This window comes from Prionailurus bengalensis, chromosome C1, assembly GCF_016509475.1.
Source record: "Prionailurus bengalensis isolate Pbe53 chromosome C1, Fcat_Pben_1.1_paternal_pri, whole genome shotgun sequence".
Lineage (NCBI taxonomy): Eukaryota > Metazoa > Chordata > Mammalia > Carnivora > Felidae > Prionailurus > Prionailurus bengalensis.
This window is the reverse complement of record NC_057345.1, coordinates 33,517,047-33,534,697: the sequence shown is the minus strand read 5'-3', so window position 1 is coordinate 33,534,697 and position 17,651 is coordinate 33,517,047. Positions and strand designations below refer to the sequence as shown.

The window sequence follows — 17,651 nt, the reverse complement described above, 5'->3', positions numbered from 1 at the left end:
CCATTCTCCAAGGACTCCCTGCCTTTCCTGGGCCAAGGGCCAGTTCAGCCCCACGTGGGGCATAGACCCCCAGATCAGAAGGCAGGAACTCACTGTGCAGCCTCAGCTTGGCCAGGAAGTGCTGCTGGGGATGGAAAGGATGAGCCTGAGGCCAAGGTGAAGGTGAAGGGGGCTGGCTATTCCCCGTTATGCATGCCCATAAAGAGGTCTGATCTGAGTAGCAGGGGAGCTCATGAGCCATTGAGGAGCTACCTCTCAACAAGGTTTGGTCCCTCTCACTTGTTACCACAAGCAGCACACTTCGCTGGGGGAAGGGAGCCTCTGGGATTGTGGTCCTCTTACTGGCTGCCTCAACATCTCCAGCCAGCCCCAAGAAGAGGGTTAAAGACCCGAGCAGCCAGAACAGAAACCTCAGCCTCACATCTTTAAGCTCCTTTAGGTAGAAAGCCCTTACTCAGCCCTTGTTGACTCTGCACACAATTCAGGCAATTCCATTAGCTGACTTCTTGGCAAAATTTAAATTGGATGTGGAGACTTCTCTTGAGACAGCATCTGAACCACAGGGGTGTGGAGGAAGACCCTGAGAACTACAGAATGCATCAATTAAAGGCCATCTGGGGCAAACACCTCTTCCTGCCCCCGTGGAGAGCCCCAAGGGCAGCAGAGCGAGAGTGACGAAGGGAGAAAGATTTCCACCCTGATGATGGGTCCTTAGTGGGGCAAGCGTCATTTATCTGGACAGTCCCCTTATCCAGGACAGCTTGTTCTCTGCAGGGCCTGATAAATGGACCATTACTGCTCCCAACCAGTCCTCCTCTGGGGTTGGTTTTATCCCTTGAAGAACACAGCACTTTGTTTTGTTTTGTTAAAATCTGCCTTCTTTCTGCCCCCAGCAGAAGCAGGGGCTCCCAGGAGGAGAGCCTAAGGCCCTCTCTTCATTCACTCACCAGGCATCCCTGGCACCAGCTCTGGGACAGGTCCCAGTGTGAATCCACTAGGGTCCCTGCGCTCAGGGAGGACACACTCCTGGGAGCCTTTGAGCTGGATCTCAAAAGGTTTCAGCATGGTAAGGCAGGATGGGCCTTCAAGGCAGAGTAACCATGAAGAGCATGAAAATGAGGCCGAGAGCAAAGGTAGAGATGGTGTTAGGTGGGGAGGTCAGACTGATACCTGGCAGGAGCCTTGATTTTGAATGATGGGATGCAGGGTTGGTTGTACTTTGTCAGTGGTCTGACTGCCCTTGGGTCAGTACCAGAACATGGTGGGGTCCCTTGGCTCAGTGAACGTGCCAGGAATCATGTAAGCACTCTACGTTTCATTACTCCCCTGCAGCATGATGAAATAGATATTGCTGATGTCGCCATTTGAGATGAAATAATTTGCCCTCGGTCCCAGTTGAGATAAATGGTGGAGCTGGGATCTGAACTCAATTGTTATCCAGGTTCCTAACCCCTACACTCTGTCTGGCTTCCTTGGGACATAAGATCTTTAGGTCTGCCTTCCTCCTCTCCCCATTCCTGTGTCAATCTGTCCTTACCCCCTAGAGCCCGGCCTCTGTCAGGTGTCTCCAGACTTGGGACAGATCATGGCAGCAGGGCAGGAAGAAGGTAGAGGCCAAGGACCCGTTGCAACTGTGCGGCCAGGCCCAGCATACTCGATGAGCATTCCTGGGACCAAGAGCCTCGTTCTCCCCTTGGCAATTATGGCTTACCCACCGCATCCTTTCTGCTAGACCCCTGGGGCTTGGGAGGATTAGAGAGGTTCAAGGGCAGTGGCATGCAGGTTGTGTAAGAGGCTGCATACTGCTGCGTGCACATGAACTTGCAGCATGCATGTGCAGAGGGGTGCCAGGATGGGCTAGCTACGCAAGTTTGAGCTGCAGGTGGTTGAAGGGAAAGAGGGACATCCAGGTTTGTGACTGGCTGAAGCCAGGAATATTCAGATCGTGTGAGCACTAGTATGTGTGTGTGATGGTGCATGTACACAGGAAGCTGTTTCTGGGTATGTTGGGCCTGTGCCCAGCTACGCATGTGGCTGGGTGGGTCTGGCCAGTCCTGTGGCACTGGGTGTGTGTCTGTGTTGCCTTAGAGTAGGGTGAACGTGCTCAGGCAGAACCGGTGGATCAGGTAAGGCCCTCCGTTGGGCGGGGGCGGGGGTAGTGGGCAGGCCTCTAGGACAGGTGTTTCCAGTTCCTGGAACTGCTTCCTTGTCCTTAGCTTTCCCCATGCCTCCCAGCTCGGCACCCTGGAGAGGGAAGGAGGCCATGGGTCCTTCAGGGTGTAACTCCCACAAATAGCTGGGCCTGGGGGTCAGAAAGCAATTTGCACAAGTCTCTGGAGCATGTCTTATGTGCAGGTTGGTCACAACAGGCCCTGAGCGTGAAGTCCATGAGCCTTCCCTTCATCCCAGAGCGTCTGGAACGTGGAACCATCTGTCCAGCTGTATTTCCTTCCCAGCAGGGGTTTGGGGACAGGGCCCAGGTGGCCAGAGCCTAGCACCTTAGGCACTTTGAAGAGAAAAGGGGCAAGTGGGAAGAAGCACTTTCTCCCTGAACCTGTCTCTGCTCTGCGCCTGAAGTTCCACCATTGGTCATTTGCTGTCCACTCCAGCAAGTTCTGTGGAACATATGAAACCATAGAGCACTGGAAACCACACCTGGGGGAAGCAGGAGAGCTGGTGCCACTCTGGAGATGGAGCCCATCCCCTTGTTTCTCACCTGGGGAAACTAAGGCCCACAAAAGGGAGGGACTTGGCTCAATGACATGCAGTGAGTTTGGGGTCTGGCCGGGTGCTGGGCCCTCTTTGAGGGGGCAGTGCAGTGCAAGGGGAAAAGGAGGCTGGGTCCCGGCCGACTCAACAGGCTGCTTCCCCCACTGCAGGTGATTGAAGAGTTCTACAACCAGACTTGGATCCACCGCTATGGGGAGAGCATCTTGCCTACCACGCTCACCACGCTGTGGTCCCTCTCCGTGGCCATCTTCTCTGTAGGAGGCATGATTGGCTCCTTCTCTGTGGGCCTTTTTGTTAACCGCTTTGGCCGGTGAGCAGAAGGGGTCCTGGCCCTGGCCAGGGCATCCCAGATGGGAGTGGGGGAGACTTCCCTGCCTGTTCAGGGTGTTGCCTATGACCTAGCCCCTGGGAATCTGGGGAGATCCAGGCACCCACCTGACCTGTGACCCCACCCCCAGACGGAACTCAATGCTGATAATAAACCTGCTGGCCGTCCTGTCCTCTATGCTCATGGGCTTCTCCAAACTGGCCAAGTCCTTTGAGATGCTGATCCTGGGCCGCTTCATCATCGGTGTGTACTGTGGCCTGACCACAGGCTTCGTCCCCATGTATGTGGGGGAGGTGTCCCCTACGGCCCTCCGTGGGGCCCTGGGCACCCTGCACCAGCTGGGCATCGTCGTTGGCATCCTCATCGCCCAGGTAAGCTGGGGCTGGGTCTCCTTGCCCAGCACTGCCCCCACCCCACAGCTTTGGTGGCTCTCCTGTGTCCAGATGACACCCTGATCAGAGTTGTCAGCCAGCCTTCCACAGCCCCGCAGCAAGGGATAGCCTCGGGCACACACCCTAGTAGGCACAGGCCCCAGAGAGCACTCTTGTCACTCACAGTTCCGCCAAGGCCTCCCTGGTGTGAGCGCAAGTCCCAGATGACTTGGCCCTTCTGGTCCCAGCCTCGTGACCTGTCCTTCCCCTGGGGAGCCAGCCACAGGGAAGCCCCCTGGGACCTCCACATGCCAGGTTCTCTGCTGCCTGCAGGCCTTGAGGCCTTCCTTGTATACACTACCCTCTCTCTAGAAGGCTTTCCCTTTCCCCTCCCCAAAGTTGTCCCGCCGCAGAGTGACAGCCCCTATGCCATGTGCCATTTGTCCTCCCACTTATGCTGTGAGGTCGGTCCTCCTTTCTTCATGTGACAAATGAGGACACTGGGGTAAAGCGGCCGCTGACACCATGGAGGCCACTGGGTGGGGCGGGGCCCTGTGGGGGCGGGGCTAGGGCGCTTAGGGCGGCTTTCCCCACCCCTGCTGCCCGCAGGTGTTTGGCCTGGACTCCATCATGGGCAGCGAGGAGCTGTGGCCCCTGCTGCTGAGCGTCATCTTCGTCCCGGCGCTGCTGCAGTGCGTCCTGCTGCCCTTCTGCCCCGAGAGCCCCCGCTTCCTGCTCATCAACCGCAACGAGGAGAACCGGGCCAAGAGCGGTACGGGCGGGGCTCTGCCCTCTCCCCAGCCCCCCTCCCGCCCCGTCCTCCTTCCTGCTCTGAGCCACCCCCACCTTCCCTCCGGTCCCCCCAGTGCTGAAGAAGCTGCGCGGGACGGCTGACGTGACCCGCGACCTGCAGGAGATGAAGGAGGAGAGTCGGCAGATGATGCGGGAGAAGAAGGTCACCATCCTGGAGCTGTTCCGCTCGCCCGCCTACCGCCAGCCCATCCTCATCGCCGTGGTCCTGCAGCTGTCCCAGCAGCTGTCGGGCATCAACGCTGTGAGTGCCCCTCACCCACCCTTTCCTTTGGGCCCAGCCAAACCCCGTGGTCAAGTGTGTGCTGTGAACAGATCCCAAACTTAAAACAGACAAGCCCCTTCCAATGGAGCAGCTTTCCTTCAGAACCAAAACCCAGACATGTCCCCTTCATTCTACACTCACCCGTGTCCCACACCCACAGCGACGGAGGTGGGGAAAGAGCCACGGCACCTGGCCAAGTCCCAACAAATTCTCTGTCCCTTAGGTTTTCTATTACTCCACAAGTATCTTCGAGAAGGCGGGGGTGCAGCAGCCTGTATATGCCACCATTGGCTCCGGCATCGTCAACACAGCCTTCACTGTCGTGTCGGTGAGTCTGCGTCATTGCCCACCGCCGGTCAGCTGCCAGGGTCCAGCTCAGGGTGGCCCCAGGGCCTTGTGACTGAATGGCAGCATTTACTGCAAGCCAAGCAGTGTGTCAGGTTCTTCCTGAGTGCTGTGTCGTCTCATCCTCACAAACCTGTCAAGTTCATTACTCATATCAAACAGCCCATGACACTGATGCTCAGAGAAGGGCCGCGGCTTGCCCAAAGTCACAGCCAGGATGCTCCGCTGTCTGGCTCTCTGGGGCTGGCTCTCACCCCCTGTCCTGCTGCCTGGAGTCAGCTCTCTGCCCCTCAGATCCTATGTGGTCCTTAAGCTGAGCCCCACGGAGGAGGCAGTGCTGTTTGGCTTTCTCAACACTTGGGACAAGCCTCTAGATGGGGGGCGGGCGTGGTCAGAGAGGCACTAGGAGGGGGTGGCACTGACTCTGTCTCTGCCCGCAGCTGTTTGTGGTGGAACGAGCCGGCCGGCGGACCCTGCACCTCATAGGCCTGGCTGGCATGGCAGGCTGTGCTGTGCTCATGACCATCGCGCTGGCACTGCTGGTGAGTTGCTCCGCTCTGGGAGACAGCAGGGGTTGGGGGGAAAGCTCACGACAGCTTCTGATCCGAGTGACTGTGTCAGCCCCAGTCTGGCCAGAAGCATCCAGAGACCAGGTAGGGGCTGCCTTCTCCCTAGTTCTTCCCCCTTCTCCCCAGCCCCATGGGCCTGGGTATGGCCTTCTGGCTCCCTAGATTGTCTCCTACCCACTCACATCCTGTCTTGAACTGGCTCCTCCCTGTTCCGTGCTTTCTCACCACAGCACCTCTGGCCCCAGGACCTAAGGCCCCTTTCCCCAGGAATTGCTCTGCCCAGTACTAAGTCTTCCAAAGTCTTCAACTGTGACCTTAGTTCATCTTCAGAACAGCCCTAGAAAGTATTCCCCTCCTCACCACCAAGACATGGAAACATGCCTTTTCTCAGTTCTCACCCCTGCCAGGTGTAGTTAGTATTCCCATTTCAGAAGTGAGGAATTCTAGTCCTGCTGAGGTTAGTAACTCAGCAGATAAAGGACAAAGCCAGGAATCGACCCCAGGTCTGCTGGCCCCGAGCCTGTGACTGTAACCACTGTGGCAGCCCTGTGCCAGGCACTTCACATGCACGAACCCTCCTTTGTCTACCCTCTGGGCAAGGAAGCAACAGTATGCTCATTTTACAACTTAACCAGAGCGTAGAAAGTCTGGTGATAGCTGAGAGGTCCAGCACGCAGCAGGTGATGTGTGGCAGATCTGGGATCAGACCCAAAGCCTATACCTTTTCTACTGTGGCCTCCTCGAAGACAATGAGGATATAGGACCACATGCTTTGGGCCTACTCTGCTGGCCCTGAGCTGGGCACCTTACAAACTCTTTAACACTTAGCCCTAGGAATGCTCTTCCACAGCATTCTGCTTCAGGCGGACTGCTCTGCATCTAGAGCCAGGGGACCACAGGGACCTCTTCTTAGCACCTTCCATGTGCACACCGCATTACCATTCCCAGAGGGTAGGCTTGAGCTCACAGCCATCCTGCAGGACTTAGATCATTTTGTTCAGATGAGGAAGCGGAGACCCAGTGGAGGGAACCTAAGCTATGTGGCAAATCCAGGATCAGCCCCCAGGACTGCCTCCCAGCCTAGGACTCTTAGCCCTGCCCTGGGCTACCTCTGCAGTTTTGGTTTCCTCTGAGGATCCATAACAACCTAATCTAACTTTCCACCCTTCTGTTGTCCTCAACAGGAACAGCTGCCCTGGATGTCCTATCTCAGCATTGTGGCCATCTTTGGCTTCGTGGCCTTCTTTGAAGTGGGCCCTGGCCCTATCCCATGGTTCATTGTGGCTGAACTCTTCAGCCAGGGTCCTCGCCCAGCTGCTATTGCTGTTGCTGGCTTCTCCAACTGGACCTCCAATTTCATTGTGGGCATGTGCTTCCAGTATGTAGAGGTGAGAACCCTGCACTGTCCCTGCTCACCATTGCTCTCCTGCATGCAGGACCCTGTGCTGCTCTGCAAAGTGCTCTCCCAGCTGTTCTCATTGGAATCCTGCTGAGGAGGAAATTGAGGCTCAGAAGCCCAGGTCACACAGCTAAAAACACTGACCTCAATTCCAGGGTTCTTTGCTTAGCTTTGAATTGTCTCTATTCTGCTCTACGGTGGGACCCTGCTCCCTGGAGCCCATCACATGCCAGGTGCAGGCAGTCTCATTTAATCATCCCAGCATGCCTGGGCCGTGAGTAGCTGTTCCCTTTTTCAGATCAAAGATCAAGTCCTATAAGTCAAGGTCCTACAGTCAGGATGTAGGATCAGTACTCCAACCAAGTGTATGTGTGTGTCTTTCAGCAACTGTGTGGTCCATATGTCTTCATCATCTTCACCGTACTCCTGGTTCTGTTCTTCATCTTCACCTACTTCAAAGTTCCCGAGACGAAAGGCCGGACCTTCGATGAGATTGCTTCCGGCTTCCGGCAGGGAGGAGCCGGTCAAAGTGACAAGACACCCGAGGAGCTGTTTCACCCCCTGGGGGCCGATTCCCAAGTGTGAGGTGCCCCACACCACCAGCCCGGCCTGCTCCCAGCAGCCCCAAGGATCTCTCAGAGCACAGGCAGCTGGATGAGACTTTCAAACTGATGGATTTCAGCAGAGCCGGGCCTGGGGCTCCTTTCTTCAGCCAACAGTGATGTCCAGAAGAATATTAGGACTTTAATGGCTCCAGGATTTTAACAAAAACAAGACTGTTGCTCAGATCTATTCAGACAAGCAACAGGTTTTATAATTTTTTTTATTACTGATTTTGTTATTATTTTTTTATCAGCCAGAGTCTCTTGTACCTACACCCAGACTTCACTCTGAATGGCTCAGTACCTGAAGGTGGGGACCAAGTCCTGCCTAGACACTTGCCTTCTTTGCCACGCTAATCTGTAGGGCTGGACCTATGACCAAGGACATACTAATCAAACAACGAACTATGAGGCTTCTACCCCAAGAGGTAGCTGTGGCCGCTCTCTTCTGAGGCCTGGATCTCCCTACCCTAATGGTTAGGCTCCACTAGGGTTCGCCCATACCCATCCCTTCCTGCCCAACCACTCAAAGTAATCTTGCCTTGCCTGAGACCAGTTGGGAGCACTGGAGTGCAGGGAGGAGAGGGGAAGGGCCAGACTGGGCTGCCAGCTTCTAGTCTCCTTTGCACTGAGGGCCAGACGATCACCATGAGAGGAGGGCCGTAGGAGACTAAGAACTCACTGCTCAAGAAGACATGGACACTCCTGCCCTGCTGTGTATAGATGGAAGATATTTATATATATTTTTTGGTTGTCAATATTAAATACAGACACTAAGTTATAGTATATCTGGACAAACCAACTTGTAAATACACCACCTTACTTCCTCTGTAACTTACCTAAACAGATATAAATGGCTGGTTTTTAGAAACATGGTTTTGAAATGCTTGTGCGTTAAGGGTAGGGAGAATGAGATGGAATGGGAGCGAAATAATGGCTATAGTGACTTTGAACTTTGTGACTTGAAACCCAGTCCCTTCCAAGGAATGAACACCCACTATTGCTTAGTCTAGGGTCATACTACCTTGAAGGCATCTGAGCTCCTCTGATTTCCAGAAGCTAAGCAGAGTCAGCCTGGTTAGTACTTGGATGGGAGACCCTCCACTGCTTAAAAATCTGTCTAATGTGTCTTTCCCCACAGAAAATCTAAATATCTTGGCATCCAAGACATTCCTGTTTTCCTTCACATGATAGTTGGTATTCAAAAAATGACAGCTATGTGCTAACCTTGATGCTCAGGCCTTGATACACATTATCTTGAATGTGAGGTAGGTACCATATCTGCCTTTGAAAGGCTCAGAGGATGTGCCTGAAACCTCCAAGTAAATCATGCTAGAACCCCTACTTTTAACAATTACACTACACAACCCCTACCCCATAGCTGATTTCCTCTAACCTTTAAACTAGGAAATGACCCCTCTGATCCAGCTTACATGCTACTGGGGCCTCTCAAAAGACTTCTCACCCCCTTTCCCACCCAGGAATTTCAAGGGCCTCCTCTGTTCCCTTCCTATGGCACTGTACTCTTGCACCCTTTGTCTACAACTCCTAATTTTCCCCTTGTATCAATGTCATAGAAGGTCAAATTTGGTTCATCTGTGTCTTCAGCACTAAAGGCAGGCTTGGCACACAGCAGGCGCTTGGAAAATAGTTGATGAAATAAAGCACTAAGGGTATTTGTCCCTAGAGACTCAGGAGAAAATCGGGGGAATCTGCCTGTAGAAGCCTTTATAACTGCAGTCAGGCAAAACTATAAAATTTCCTTGGCACCAAGAGTGATTGATTGTAAGGAGGGAGTGAGAAGGGAAATGGAATTTAGTAAATGGAAGTGTCTATGTATGTTATTAGTTACAAAGAATCTGAGGCGTTATCTATCCATCCCCATCTCACAAATGAGGGGTGCGATTCAGAGTAATGCCCTGCCTGAGCCTGAAGGCTTAAAGCGCGAAGGGTTGAGGCCACGTGATGGGTTGCGTGGGATGGAGAAAGCCTTGTGTGTCTCCAAAAATCTAACGCTGAAAGCAAGATATCTTTGTAAACTTCGAGGAGGCACCCGAAGGGGCAGTGTAAAGAGGAGGGTTAGGGGTCCAGAATGCCAGGAGTGAGTTCCATCCAGGCTCTTAAAAGCTCATGGCGGCACTCGGCGGCTGCTGCGCTGGATGCAAGTTAACAGACCAGGGCTGGGTTGGGGCGGAAGGGGCGTACCCAGGGCCGGAGCTCGAGGATGCAAAGACCATGGCGTGCAGAGACTGCGCCGCTCCTTGGCGCCCACGAGCCCCGGGCTCCGAAGCGGGGCACAGCCCACAGCACCCCAGCCCCGCCCCGGCCCAGGGCTCCAGACCCGGGTGTGAAAAGGCCCGAGAACCCCCTCCCCGGTTCCCTTCCCGCACTAGGTTGCCCCTATATGCCTGGCGCCGGCCATTTCCCAAAGTGCGCAGTGCGCGCAGGCGCCCGTCGCCCAGTCCCGCCCCAGCCGTGGCCCACAATGCTGTGGGAGGCACAGCTTCCGTTCCCTCGACGCCTTTTCTCCTAGCGTCCACCACGGCCGGGGCGACAGGTCGTCCTCCCCAGACCCCACCAGCGGTGCTCCAGGACCTGCTCTGGCGGTCGCTCCCTTGGTCGCCTCGCGGGAGGGGTGGAGCTACGCAGTACCTCCGCCAATCAGGCCGCACTGTTGGCTGGCGGGGAGGCGGGCCCCAGGCCACCACCACCAATCACAGCCTGGCTTCTCCGGCGGCGAGCCTGTAGCGTCTTGTAGGTCTGCCTTCTGGGAGGTGCCTTTGCGCTGAACCTTAGCGCCGGCACCTGGAGAACCTAGGCCACCTGGGATTCCTATCGCCCATAAGGGGACGGCTCCACATTCGGACGAAAAGGAGTAAATAGGTAACGAGAGTGCTCCTGGCCACCTTCTTTTCCAGGGCTTAGCTAAGTTCGCTGACAGTTTGTGAGCTCCTTCGTCGGATATCCTCTGCTCAAAAGCCTCCTCTCTCTGGACACCTGGATCAGGTTACCCCGCTGGACCCCGCAGCATCCTGTATTTCCTCCATCAGCTACATGGGAGTTGGCTGTCCCAACACCAGACTGGGGAGGCAACTGCTGAGCCATTCCTTTGGCCTCAGATCTCACCACACAATTTGGTCAGGCGACCAAATGAGCTAGAATTTAGATTCAGTGACGTTCCACAATCTGATTTTTTTTTTTTTCCAGGGCAGTTTTAGGCAGAAAATCCAACAATTCACCGTATGTATAAGGGGGAAAGAATGTTCATTCTCTCCTGTCAAAACAGTATGTTTAGTGCCCCCTTTCTCATCCTATGATTTTGATTTCCTAAGTCACCTACAGATCTGACCCATTCTGTTTATTGCAGGCTGCGGGCCACTCATCTCTCTCCAGGGATCACTGCAGCACTTCCTCACTGTTCTCTCTGCTTTCTGCCTTCCCTTATTCTCAAATCTATCTATCTTTCTTTCTTTCTCTTTTCTGATTTTATTTTTAAGTAGTCTCTATACCCAGTGTGGGGCTTGAACTCACAACCCCAAGATCAAGAGTTTCACGCTCTACTGACTGAGCCAGCTAGGCACCCTTGCAAATCTTTATAAAATGCACATCTGGTCATGTCTCTCTCCTACTTAAAACCTTCCCTGGGTCCTCATTTCCCTTTGGATAATGCCCAGCTTCCTTAGTCCAGAAATTCAAGACCATTCAGGATCAGTTTCTAGCACTCACAGGCAGCCTCATCTTTCACCACTGCCCCCTCCCCACCACCTCACCTGAACCATCCTCTAGGCATTGATTACTCTGTCCTTTGACCTTTACATACTCCTTGCCTTGGGGGCTTTGGGTTCCCTCCACACAGATGGCCTTCCTACCGATTCCTGTTGTCCACCAGGTGGTTTATCCCATCACAGCCCCGGGAGAAGCTGCTCCTTGGGACACTGCTGCCAACTAGTGGCTGTTGTGTGAACACTTGGGGCAGGTTTTAACCTCAACCTTTCAGGGGTTCAGAGAGAATGGATTGCTTTGGAGATAATCCTTCACTGGGACTATTACAACAAATCTGTTTGGTTACCCTGTCACTGGCATCCCAGAATGACCTTCCTAAAGCAGTGTCTGACTACATTATCCTAGGGTTTAATGCTCCCCACTATCTCATGATAAAGCCCAAATTCCTTAACTTAGTAGTGAAGATCTTTCACATTCTGGTCTTTGGAGCCCTTATCTCCCAACACATTCCTTCAGCACTCTAGGATCCAGCCACAGTGATGTGCTCAGTGTTCCCTGGACAGCTCCTCACCTAACCCAAAACTTTTTGTTCAATCTCCTTCTTTCTCCTGGTCTGCCGTTGCTCTCTCTATAAGGCCGTTTAACTGTCACTTTCTCTACAAAGCATCCATTCATTCCTTCAACTGTTACTTAACTGAGCATAAACTCTTTGCCAAGCTTTTTCTTAAGCTGTGTGGTGTCTTGGAAAGAACATGTTACTTGGTGGAATAACCCTGGAGAAATCACTTCCCTTTTCTGATCTTCAGTTTCCTCGCCTGTGATATTAACATGAAATAAGATATGTGTAAAGCTGGCATCAGTTAGAATTAGTCCATATTCTCCCTTCCACTCTATTCAGAAAGTCTGGTACTTACCCCTGAGATTTCTGTGATTTCCCAGGGGTCGCTTCCATTCTCAAGGTCATCTCTGGCTCTGACGGTCAGCATCTCGTAAACCACCTGGTAATGGATTCCCAGTGCAAGCTGTTTCCTGTCTTGGGACTCAGATTTTTTCTTTCATTTTGCTTCATTCATTTACTGGCCAACTACTGGGTGTCCGGCATTATTCCAGTGCTGGGGATAAGAAAGATAGTCTTTCAAGGAGCTTACATTCTGGGGCTGGAACGGGGGGCGGGGGGCAGGAGTGTGAGCAATCAATAAAAATGTATCAGATGGTGGTTTGTGTTGTGGGGTAAAAGGCAATCTGGGAGAGAGGCTGATGGATTGTGAGGGCATGTGCAGATAGGTCAGTTTTAGACGAGATAACCTGAAGTCTTCCCCGAGGGAGCAATATTTCAGTACAGACTGGAGTGAAGCGAGGAAGCAAATCATACACATGTCTGAGGGGAAAAAACCTTGTCAGTCAAGGGTACAGTAAGCTCTAAGGTGCAAAGGCGAGACCATGCTCATGTGTTGGAGGACTAGCAAGGAGGCTGGGGCAACTGGGACCAGGGTAACAAGTAGATGAGGTCAGAAATGTGAAAGGGTGTTTATATCACACAGGGCCTTTAGACCATATGAAAACTTTTTTGTTTTGTTTTTAAATGTAAGAAGAGACTTCACAATTTTCATATTTTCTGTTATTTATGATCAGTGGTTACGGTCAGCATGTTAGTTATCACAGGGTTGGTGAGCAAATCCAAACTCCTGTGGCATATTTTACAACTCTGAGGGGACCAATACAATTAATTCTCCACATTTCTACATATGTAGTTTTCTATAATAAAAATAGAGTTGTAGGGTTACAACAACCCATGAAAGATAATTATGAAAACAAACCTCTGACCGTTACAAGAATTTCATTGCCTTTCCTAGTAAGGAGGCTTCAGAATTCAATTGCTGTCTCTGGTAGAAATAAGTATAAAGAGTAAGGATAGATTTAATTAAACTTTATGAAAACTTATAGGTAAATATTCTCTTACCTCTCCTCTTCCTTCCTTCCTTCCTCCCTCCTCCCTCCCTCCCCTCCTCTTTCTTCCTTCCTTCCTTTCTTTCTTAAACTTTATTTATTTATTTTGAGAGACAGAGCGTGCGCATGTGCACAAGTTGGGGAGGAGAAGAGAAAGGATCCCAAGCAGACTTATAGAGCCTGACATGGGGCTAGAACTCACAAATCACAAGATCATGATCTAAGCCAAAATCAAGAGTCAGATGCTTAACCAACTGAGCCACCCAGGCGCCGCCCCCCCCCCCCTTCTTTCTAAGCAGAGGATAGAAGGTCTTTTAGTGTTTTGTATTTCAAAAGTGCTTGTGCCAATAGGCTGCCCTCAAAGTTTCTCAGGAAGTATCATTGATACTTGTAGCCTAGGGTTTAAACTCTAATTTTAAACAAGGCATATCAAAGTATTTTGAGCTTATCATTTATTTCCACATGCTTTAGTGCAGATTGTGATGTAATCTACAGTGTGTCCCAGTCCCCCCACACCATAGCTTTGTTGACACCTGGCCTTGACATCTGGTTCTTAGTGGCAGATCCTCAAGAAGCATGAAGATAGGGGCCAGGAGTACAGGCTCATGGGGCATATTGCCCAGACACAACTCCTCATCGCTTTTTATTGTCTTTTTACAGAGGTGGGAGTTGGAAGCTAAGACAAAGGACACAGGTAAGAATACTGACCTTGGAGATCTGTGAGGATTAGACAAGACCCAGTGGTATGTTCCTCATGTAGTGCTTGACCAGAGAAATAAAAAATAGGAACTAGTTTTTCAACACTTTCTGTCTCCATCCATGTCATGTCTTTGTGTTCCTCTTTCTATTAGCCAAGATTATAGCTAGCTAATCCTCCAAGCTAAATGCCAACTGAGAGGCAGCCAAAGTGAGTGTGGGCTTCTCTGTCTGCTTGGAGGTTACATATATTTACAGCCACAAGGATCCCTGGTGGCCTAGTTTCTATCTTTAATACCAATAGCAGCTGGCGTCTAGATAATGAGTACTATTTCTCAAGCACTGTTCTAAATCTGTGACCTCTATTAATACATTGGATCTTTATAACCCCCTAGGGGGTAGATATTACTATTATTATGCCCATTGTCTAGATGAGGTGGCTGCAGTTGGGTGCCAGTGTAACTACACCCTCTTAACTGGCCTCCTATTTCCATCTGCTTCCTCTAAAATCCAATCAAGAGGGAAAACTGGCCTTATCTTCTATCACCCTGCTCAATAAAGAAGCAGTTTTTATTTCCATTTATGGCTGAACAAATTGAGGCCTAAAGAAGTCAAGCAGTTCTTGGGTCTCTTGGGTGGCTCAGTCAGTTGAGCATCCGACTTTGGCTCAGGTCATGATCTCACCGTTCATGAGTTCAAGCCCCACATGGGCTCACCGTTTCAGATCTTTTGTCCCCTTCTCTCTCTACCTCTCCCCCCCAAAATAAATAAAACATTAAAAAAGAAAATTCAAGCAGTTCTTTTGTGAGCCCATAATCCCGGGGGCAGTGCCATATGCTGTTCGCCAAGTACAACTGCTTATGTATGTGAAGTGTGGTGGCTGAGAACATGATTTTGAAATAGGAAGCACAGAACTTTAAGTAATGCTGCATATTGATTCTGTGGCTGCTCTTGGACTCAGTTTTTTCATGTATGAAAAGAGGATAACTGAACATATATCATCACAGGGTCATTGTGAGTATTGGATGAGAAGAGACTTACAGTACCTGGCTCACAGCAAGTGTTCATTAAATGGTTACTATAATAACTATTATATAGCCAACTTATGCTGGATTTCTTAAAAACCACATAGATCCAAAGCAACTGGGCCAAAAATCTATAAAATTGTTCTTTTATTCTTTGGGTGATAGGTCCTGGAGCTTAGGCAGGCTTTAGTCTTTCATTTTATACTTTCAAAAATCACATCTGACTCTTTGGGATGTATCTTCAGAGGCTAGTTCTATAAGGGATATTTCAAGCCAAGTCATTTATGGGAAAACATTTATTGTTCTCTGAGTAAACTGAAATACCTCCTCAACCAAGTTCACTTCCTCCATACTCTTCACTGTTTCAGTTCTTCTCACTCAGATCTGGGATTATCAGTCCTTACTCCTGGATAGCCTTGTTGACTGAACATTACAGAAAGAATACCCAACCTGTCATTTAAGGCTCTGTACTCTATGGCCTGCTTTTTCTAACATGCTTACCTCCTGCTCATGCCCCTAGTAATCTGTAAACTTTTTTGTTTTAAAGTCTATTTTGCTGATATTAGGAGAGCTATCTTTACTCCCCTTTGGTTACTATTTGTATGGACTACATACTTGTATCTTTTCACTTTCAATCTATCTGTCTTTGGATCTAAAGTGAGTCTTTGGGGGCACCTGGGTGGCTCAGTCAGCTAAGCATCCAGCTCTTGATTTCGGATCAGGTCATGATCTCATATGTTGTGAGATTGAGCCCTGCACCGGACTCTGTGCTGACAGTGTAGAGCCTGCTTAGGATTTTCTCTCTCTCTTTCTCTATCTCTCTCTGTCCCTTCCCCTACTCATGCATGTATGTGCATGCTCTCTGTCTCTCTCTCAAAATAAATAAACTTAATAAAATGTTTATTTATTTATTTTGAGAGAGAGACAGAGAGAAAGAGCTCCTGGAAGTGAGCGGGGGTGGGGCAGAGAGAGAGAGAGAGAGAGAGAGAGAGAGGGAGAATCCCAAACAGGCTCTGTGCTGTCAGCACAGACCCTGCCCCGGGGCTCAATCTCACAAACTGTGAGATCATGACCTGAACCGAAATCAAGACCCCGTTGCTTAACCAACTGAGCCACCCAGGTGCCCCAATAAATAACCCCCCCCCAAAAAAATAAATAAATAAAGTGAGTCCTTGGTAGACAGCATCTAGTTGGATCCATCCTGCCAGTCTGTCTTTTGATTGGAGAATTTAACCCATTTACATGTAATTACTAATAAAGACGGATTTACTTGTGTCATTTTGCTATTTATTTTCTATATACCCCATAGCTTTTTTTGTCTTATGTTTTCTGCATTACTGTCTTCTTTTGTGTTCAGTTTTTTGTTTTGTTTTTGTTTTTATTTTGTAGTAAAGTGTTTAAATTCCTTTCTCTTTTCCTTTTGTTTGTGATTTTTCTGTGGCTGTTTTCTTTGTGATTACATGGGGATTGCACTTAACATCCTAAAGTTATACCACTCTAATTTGAATTTATAAGAGTTTAACTTCAGGGGCGCCTGGGTGGCGCAGTCGGTTAAGCGTCCGACTTCAGCCAGGTCACGATCTCGCGGTCCGTGAGTTCGAGCCCCGCGTCGGGCTCTGGGCTGATGGCTTAGAGCCTGGAGCCTGTTTCTGACTCTGAGTCTCCCTCTCTCTCTGACCCTCCCCCGTTCATGCTCTGTCTCTCTCTGTCCCAAAAATAAAAAAAAAAAAAAAAAAACGTTGAAAAAGAGTTTAACTTCAATAAGATACAAAAAATCTGTTCCTTGGGGAGCCTGGGTGGCTCAGTTGGGTAAGTGTCCAACTCTTGATTTTGGCTCAGGTCATGACCTCATGCTTTGTGAGTTTGAGTCCCATATCAGGCTCTGTGCTGACAGTGCAGAGCCTGCTTGGGATTCTCTCTCTCCCTCCCTCTCTGCCCCTCTCCTGCTCAAGCTCTCTGTCTCTCAAAGTAAATAAATACACATTCTTAAAAAAATAAAACAAAACAAAACAAAACCTATTCCTTTTCAGTTCTGTCCCCACCCTTTTGGTTGTTGATGCTGCAAAACTACATCTTTATACATCGTGTGCCTCAAAACATAAACTAATAATTCTTTTAAATTCACTAGTTTCCGGGGCGCCTGGGTGGCGCAGTCGGTTAGGCGTCCGACTTCAGCCAGGTCACGATCTCGCGGTCCGTGAGTTCGAGCCCCGCGTCAGGCTCTGGGCTGATGGCTCAGAGCCTGGAGCCTGTTTCCGATTCTGTGTCTCCCTCTCTCTCTGCCCCTCCCCCGTTCATGCTCTGTCTCTCTGTCCCAAAAATAAATAAACGTTGAAAAAAAAATAAAATAAAATAAATAAAATAAATAAATTCACTAGTTTCCTGGGGCACCTGGGTGGCTCAGTCGGTTAAGCGTCTGACTTCAGCTCAGGTCATGATCTTACAGTTGGTGAGTTCAAGCCCCGCATCAGGCTCTGTGCTGACAGCTCAGAGCCTGGAGCCTCTTCACATTCTGTGTCTCCCTCTCCCTCTCTCTGCCCCTCCCCCCACTCACACACACACTCTCTCTCTCTCTCTCTCTCTCTCTCTCTCTCTCTCAGAAATAAACATTAAAAAAATTAAATTAATTAGTCTCTTAAATTATGTCAAAAACCAAATTTGGAGTTATAAACCAAAGTTACGATAACACATAACACATTTTAAACCAATAATTAGGGGTTTTTTTTCTTTAAAATATTATTCCCTTTACTCACGTAGAAAACACCAAGTGCAGAAAAGTCACAAACCACTGTTACAATAATACTAGCTTTTGTAGTTACCATGTATTTACTTCTATTGAGA

General features: G+C 50.1%; 1 protein-coding gene across 1 annotated transcript in view; it reads left to right on the top strand.

The window, feature by feature from the left end:
* SLC2A1 (solute carrier family 2 member 1) overlaps positions 1 to 8,290 on the top strand; it is a 29,291-nt gene extending 21,001 nt beyond the window's left edge. The window contains exons 3-10 of the mRNA XM_043574634.1: positions 2,880 to 3,040; positions 3,189 to 3,429; positions 4,039 to 4,201; positions 4,296 to 4,483; positions 4,728 to 4,832; positions 5,290 to 5,391; positions 6,603 to 6,806; positions 7,202 to 8,290. Coding sequence (XP_043430569.1) covers positions 2,880 to 3,040; positions 3,189 to 3,429; positions 4,039 to 4,201; positions 4,296 to 4,483; positions 4,728 to 4,832; positions 5,290 to 5,391; positions 6,603 to 6,806; positions 7,202 to 7,402 — 1,365 coding nt within the window. The 3' untranslated portion in view covers positions 7,403 to 8,290. The remainder of the gene's footprint in view (positions 1 to 2,879; positions 3,041 to 3,188; positions 3,430 to 4,038; positions 4,202 to 4,295; positions 4,484 to 4,727; positions 4,833 to 5,289; positions 5,392 to 6,602; positions 6,807 to 7,201) is intronic.
* Positions 8,291 to 17,651: the final 9,361 nt, after the last annotated feature.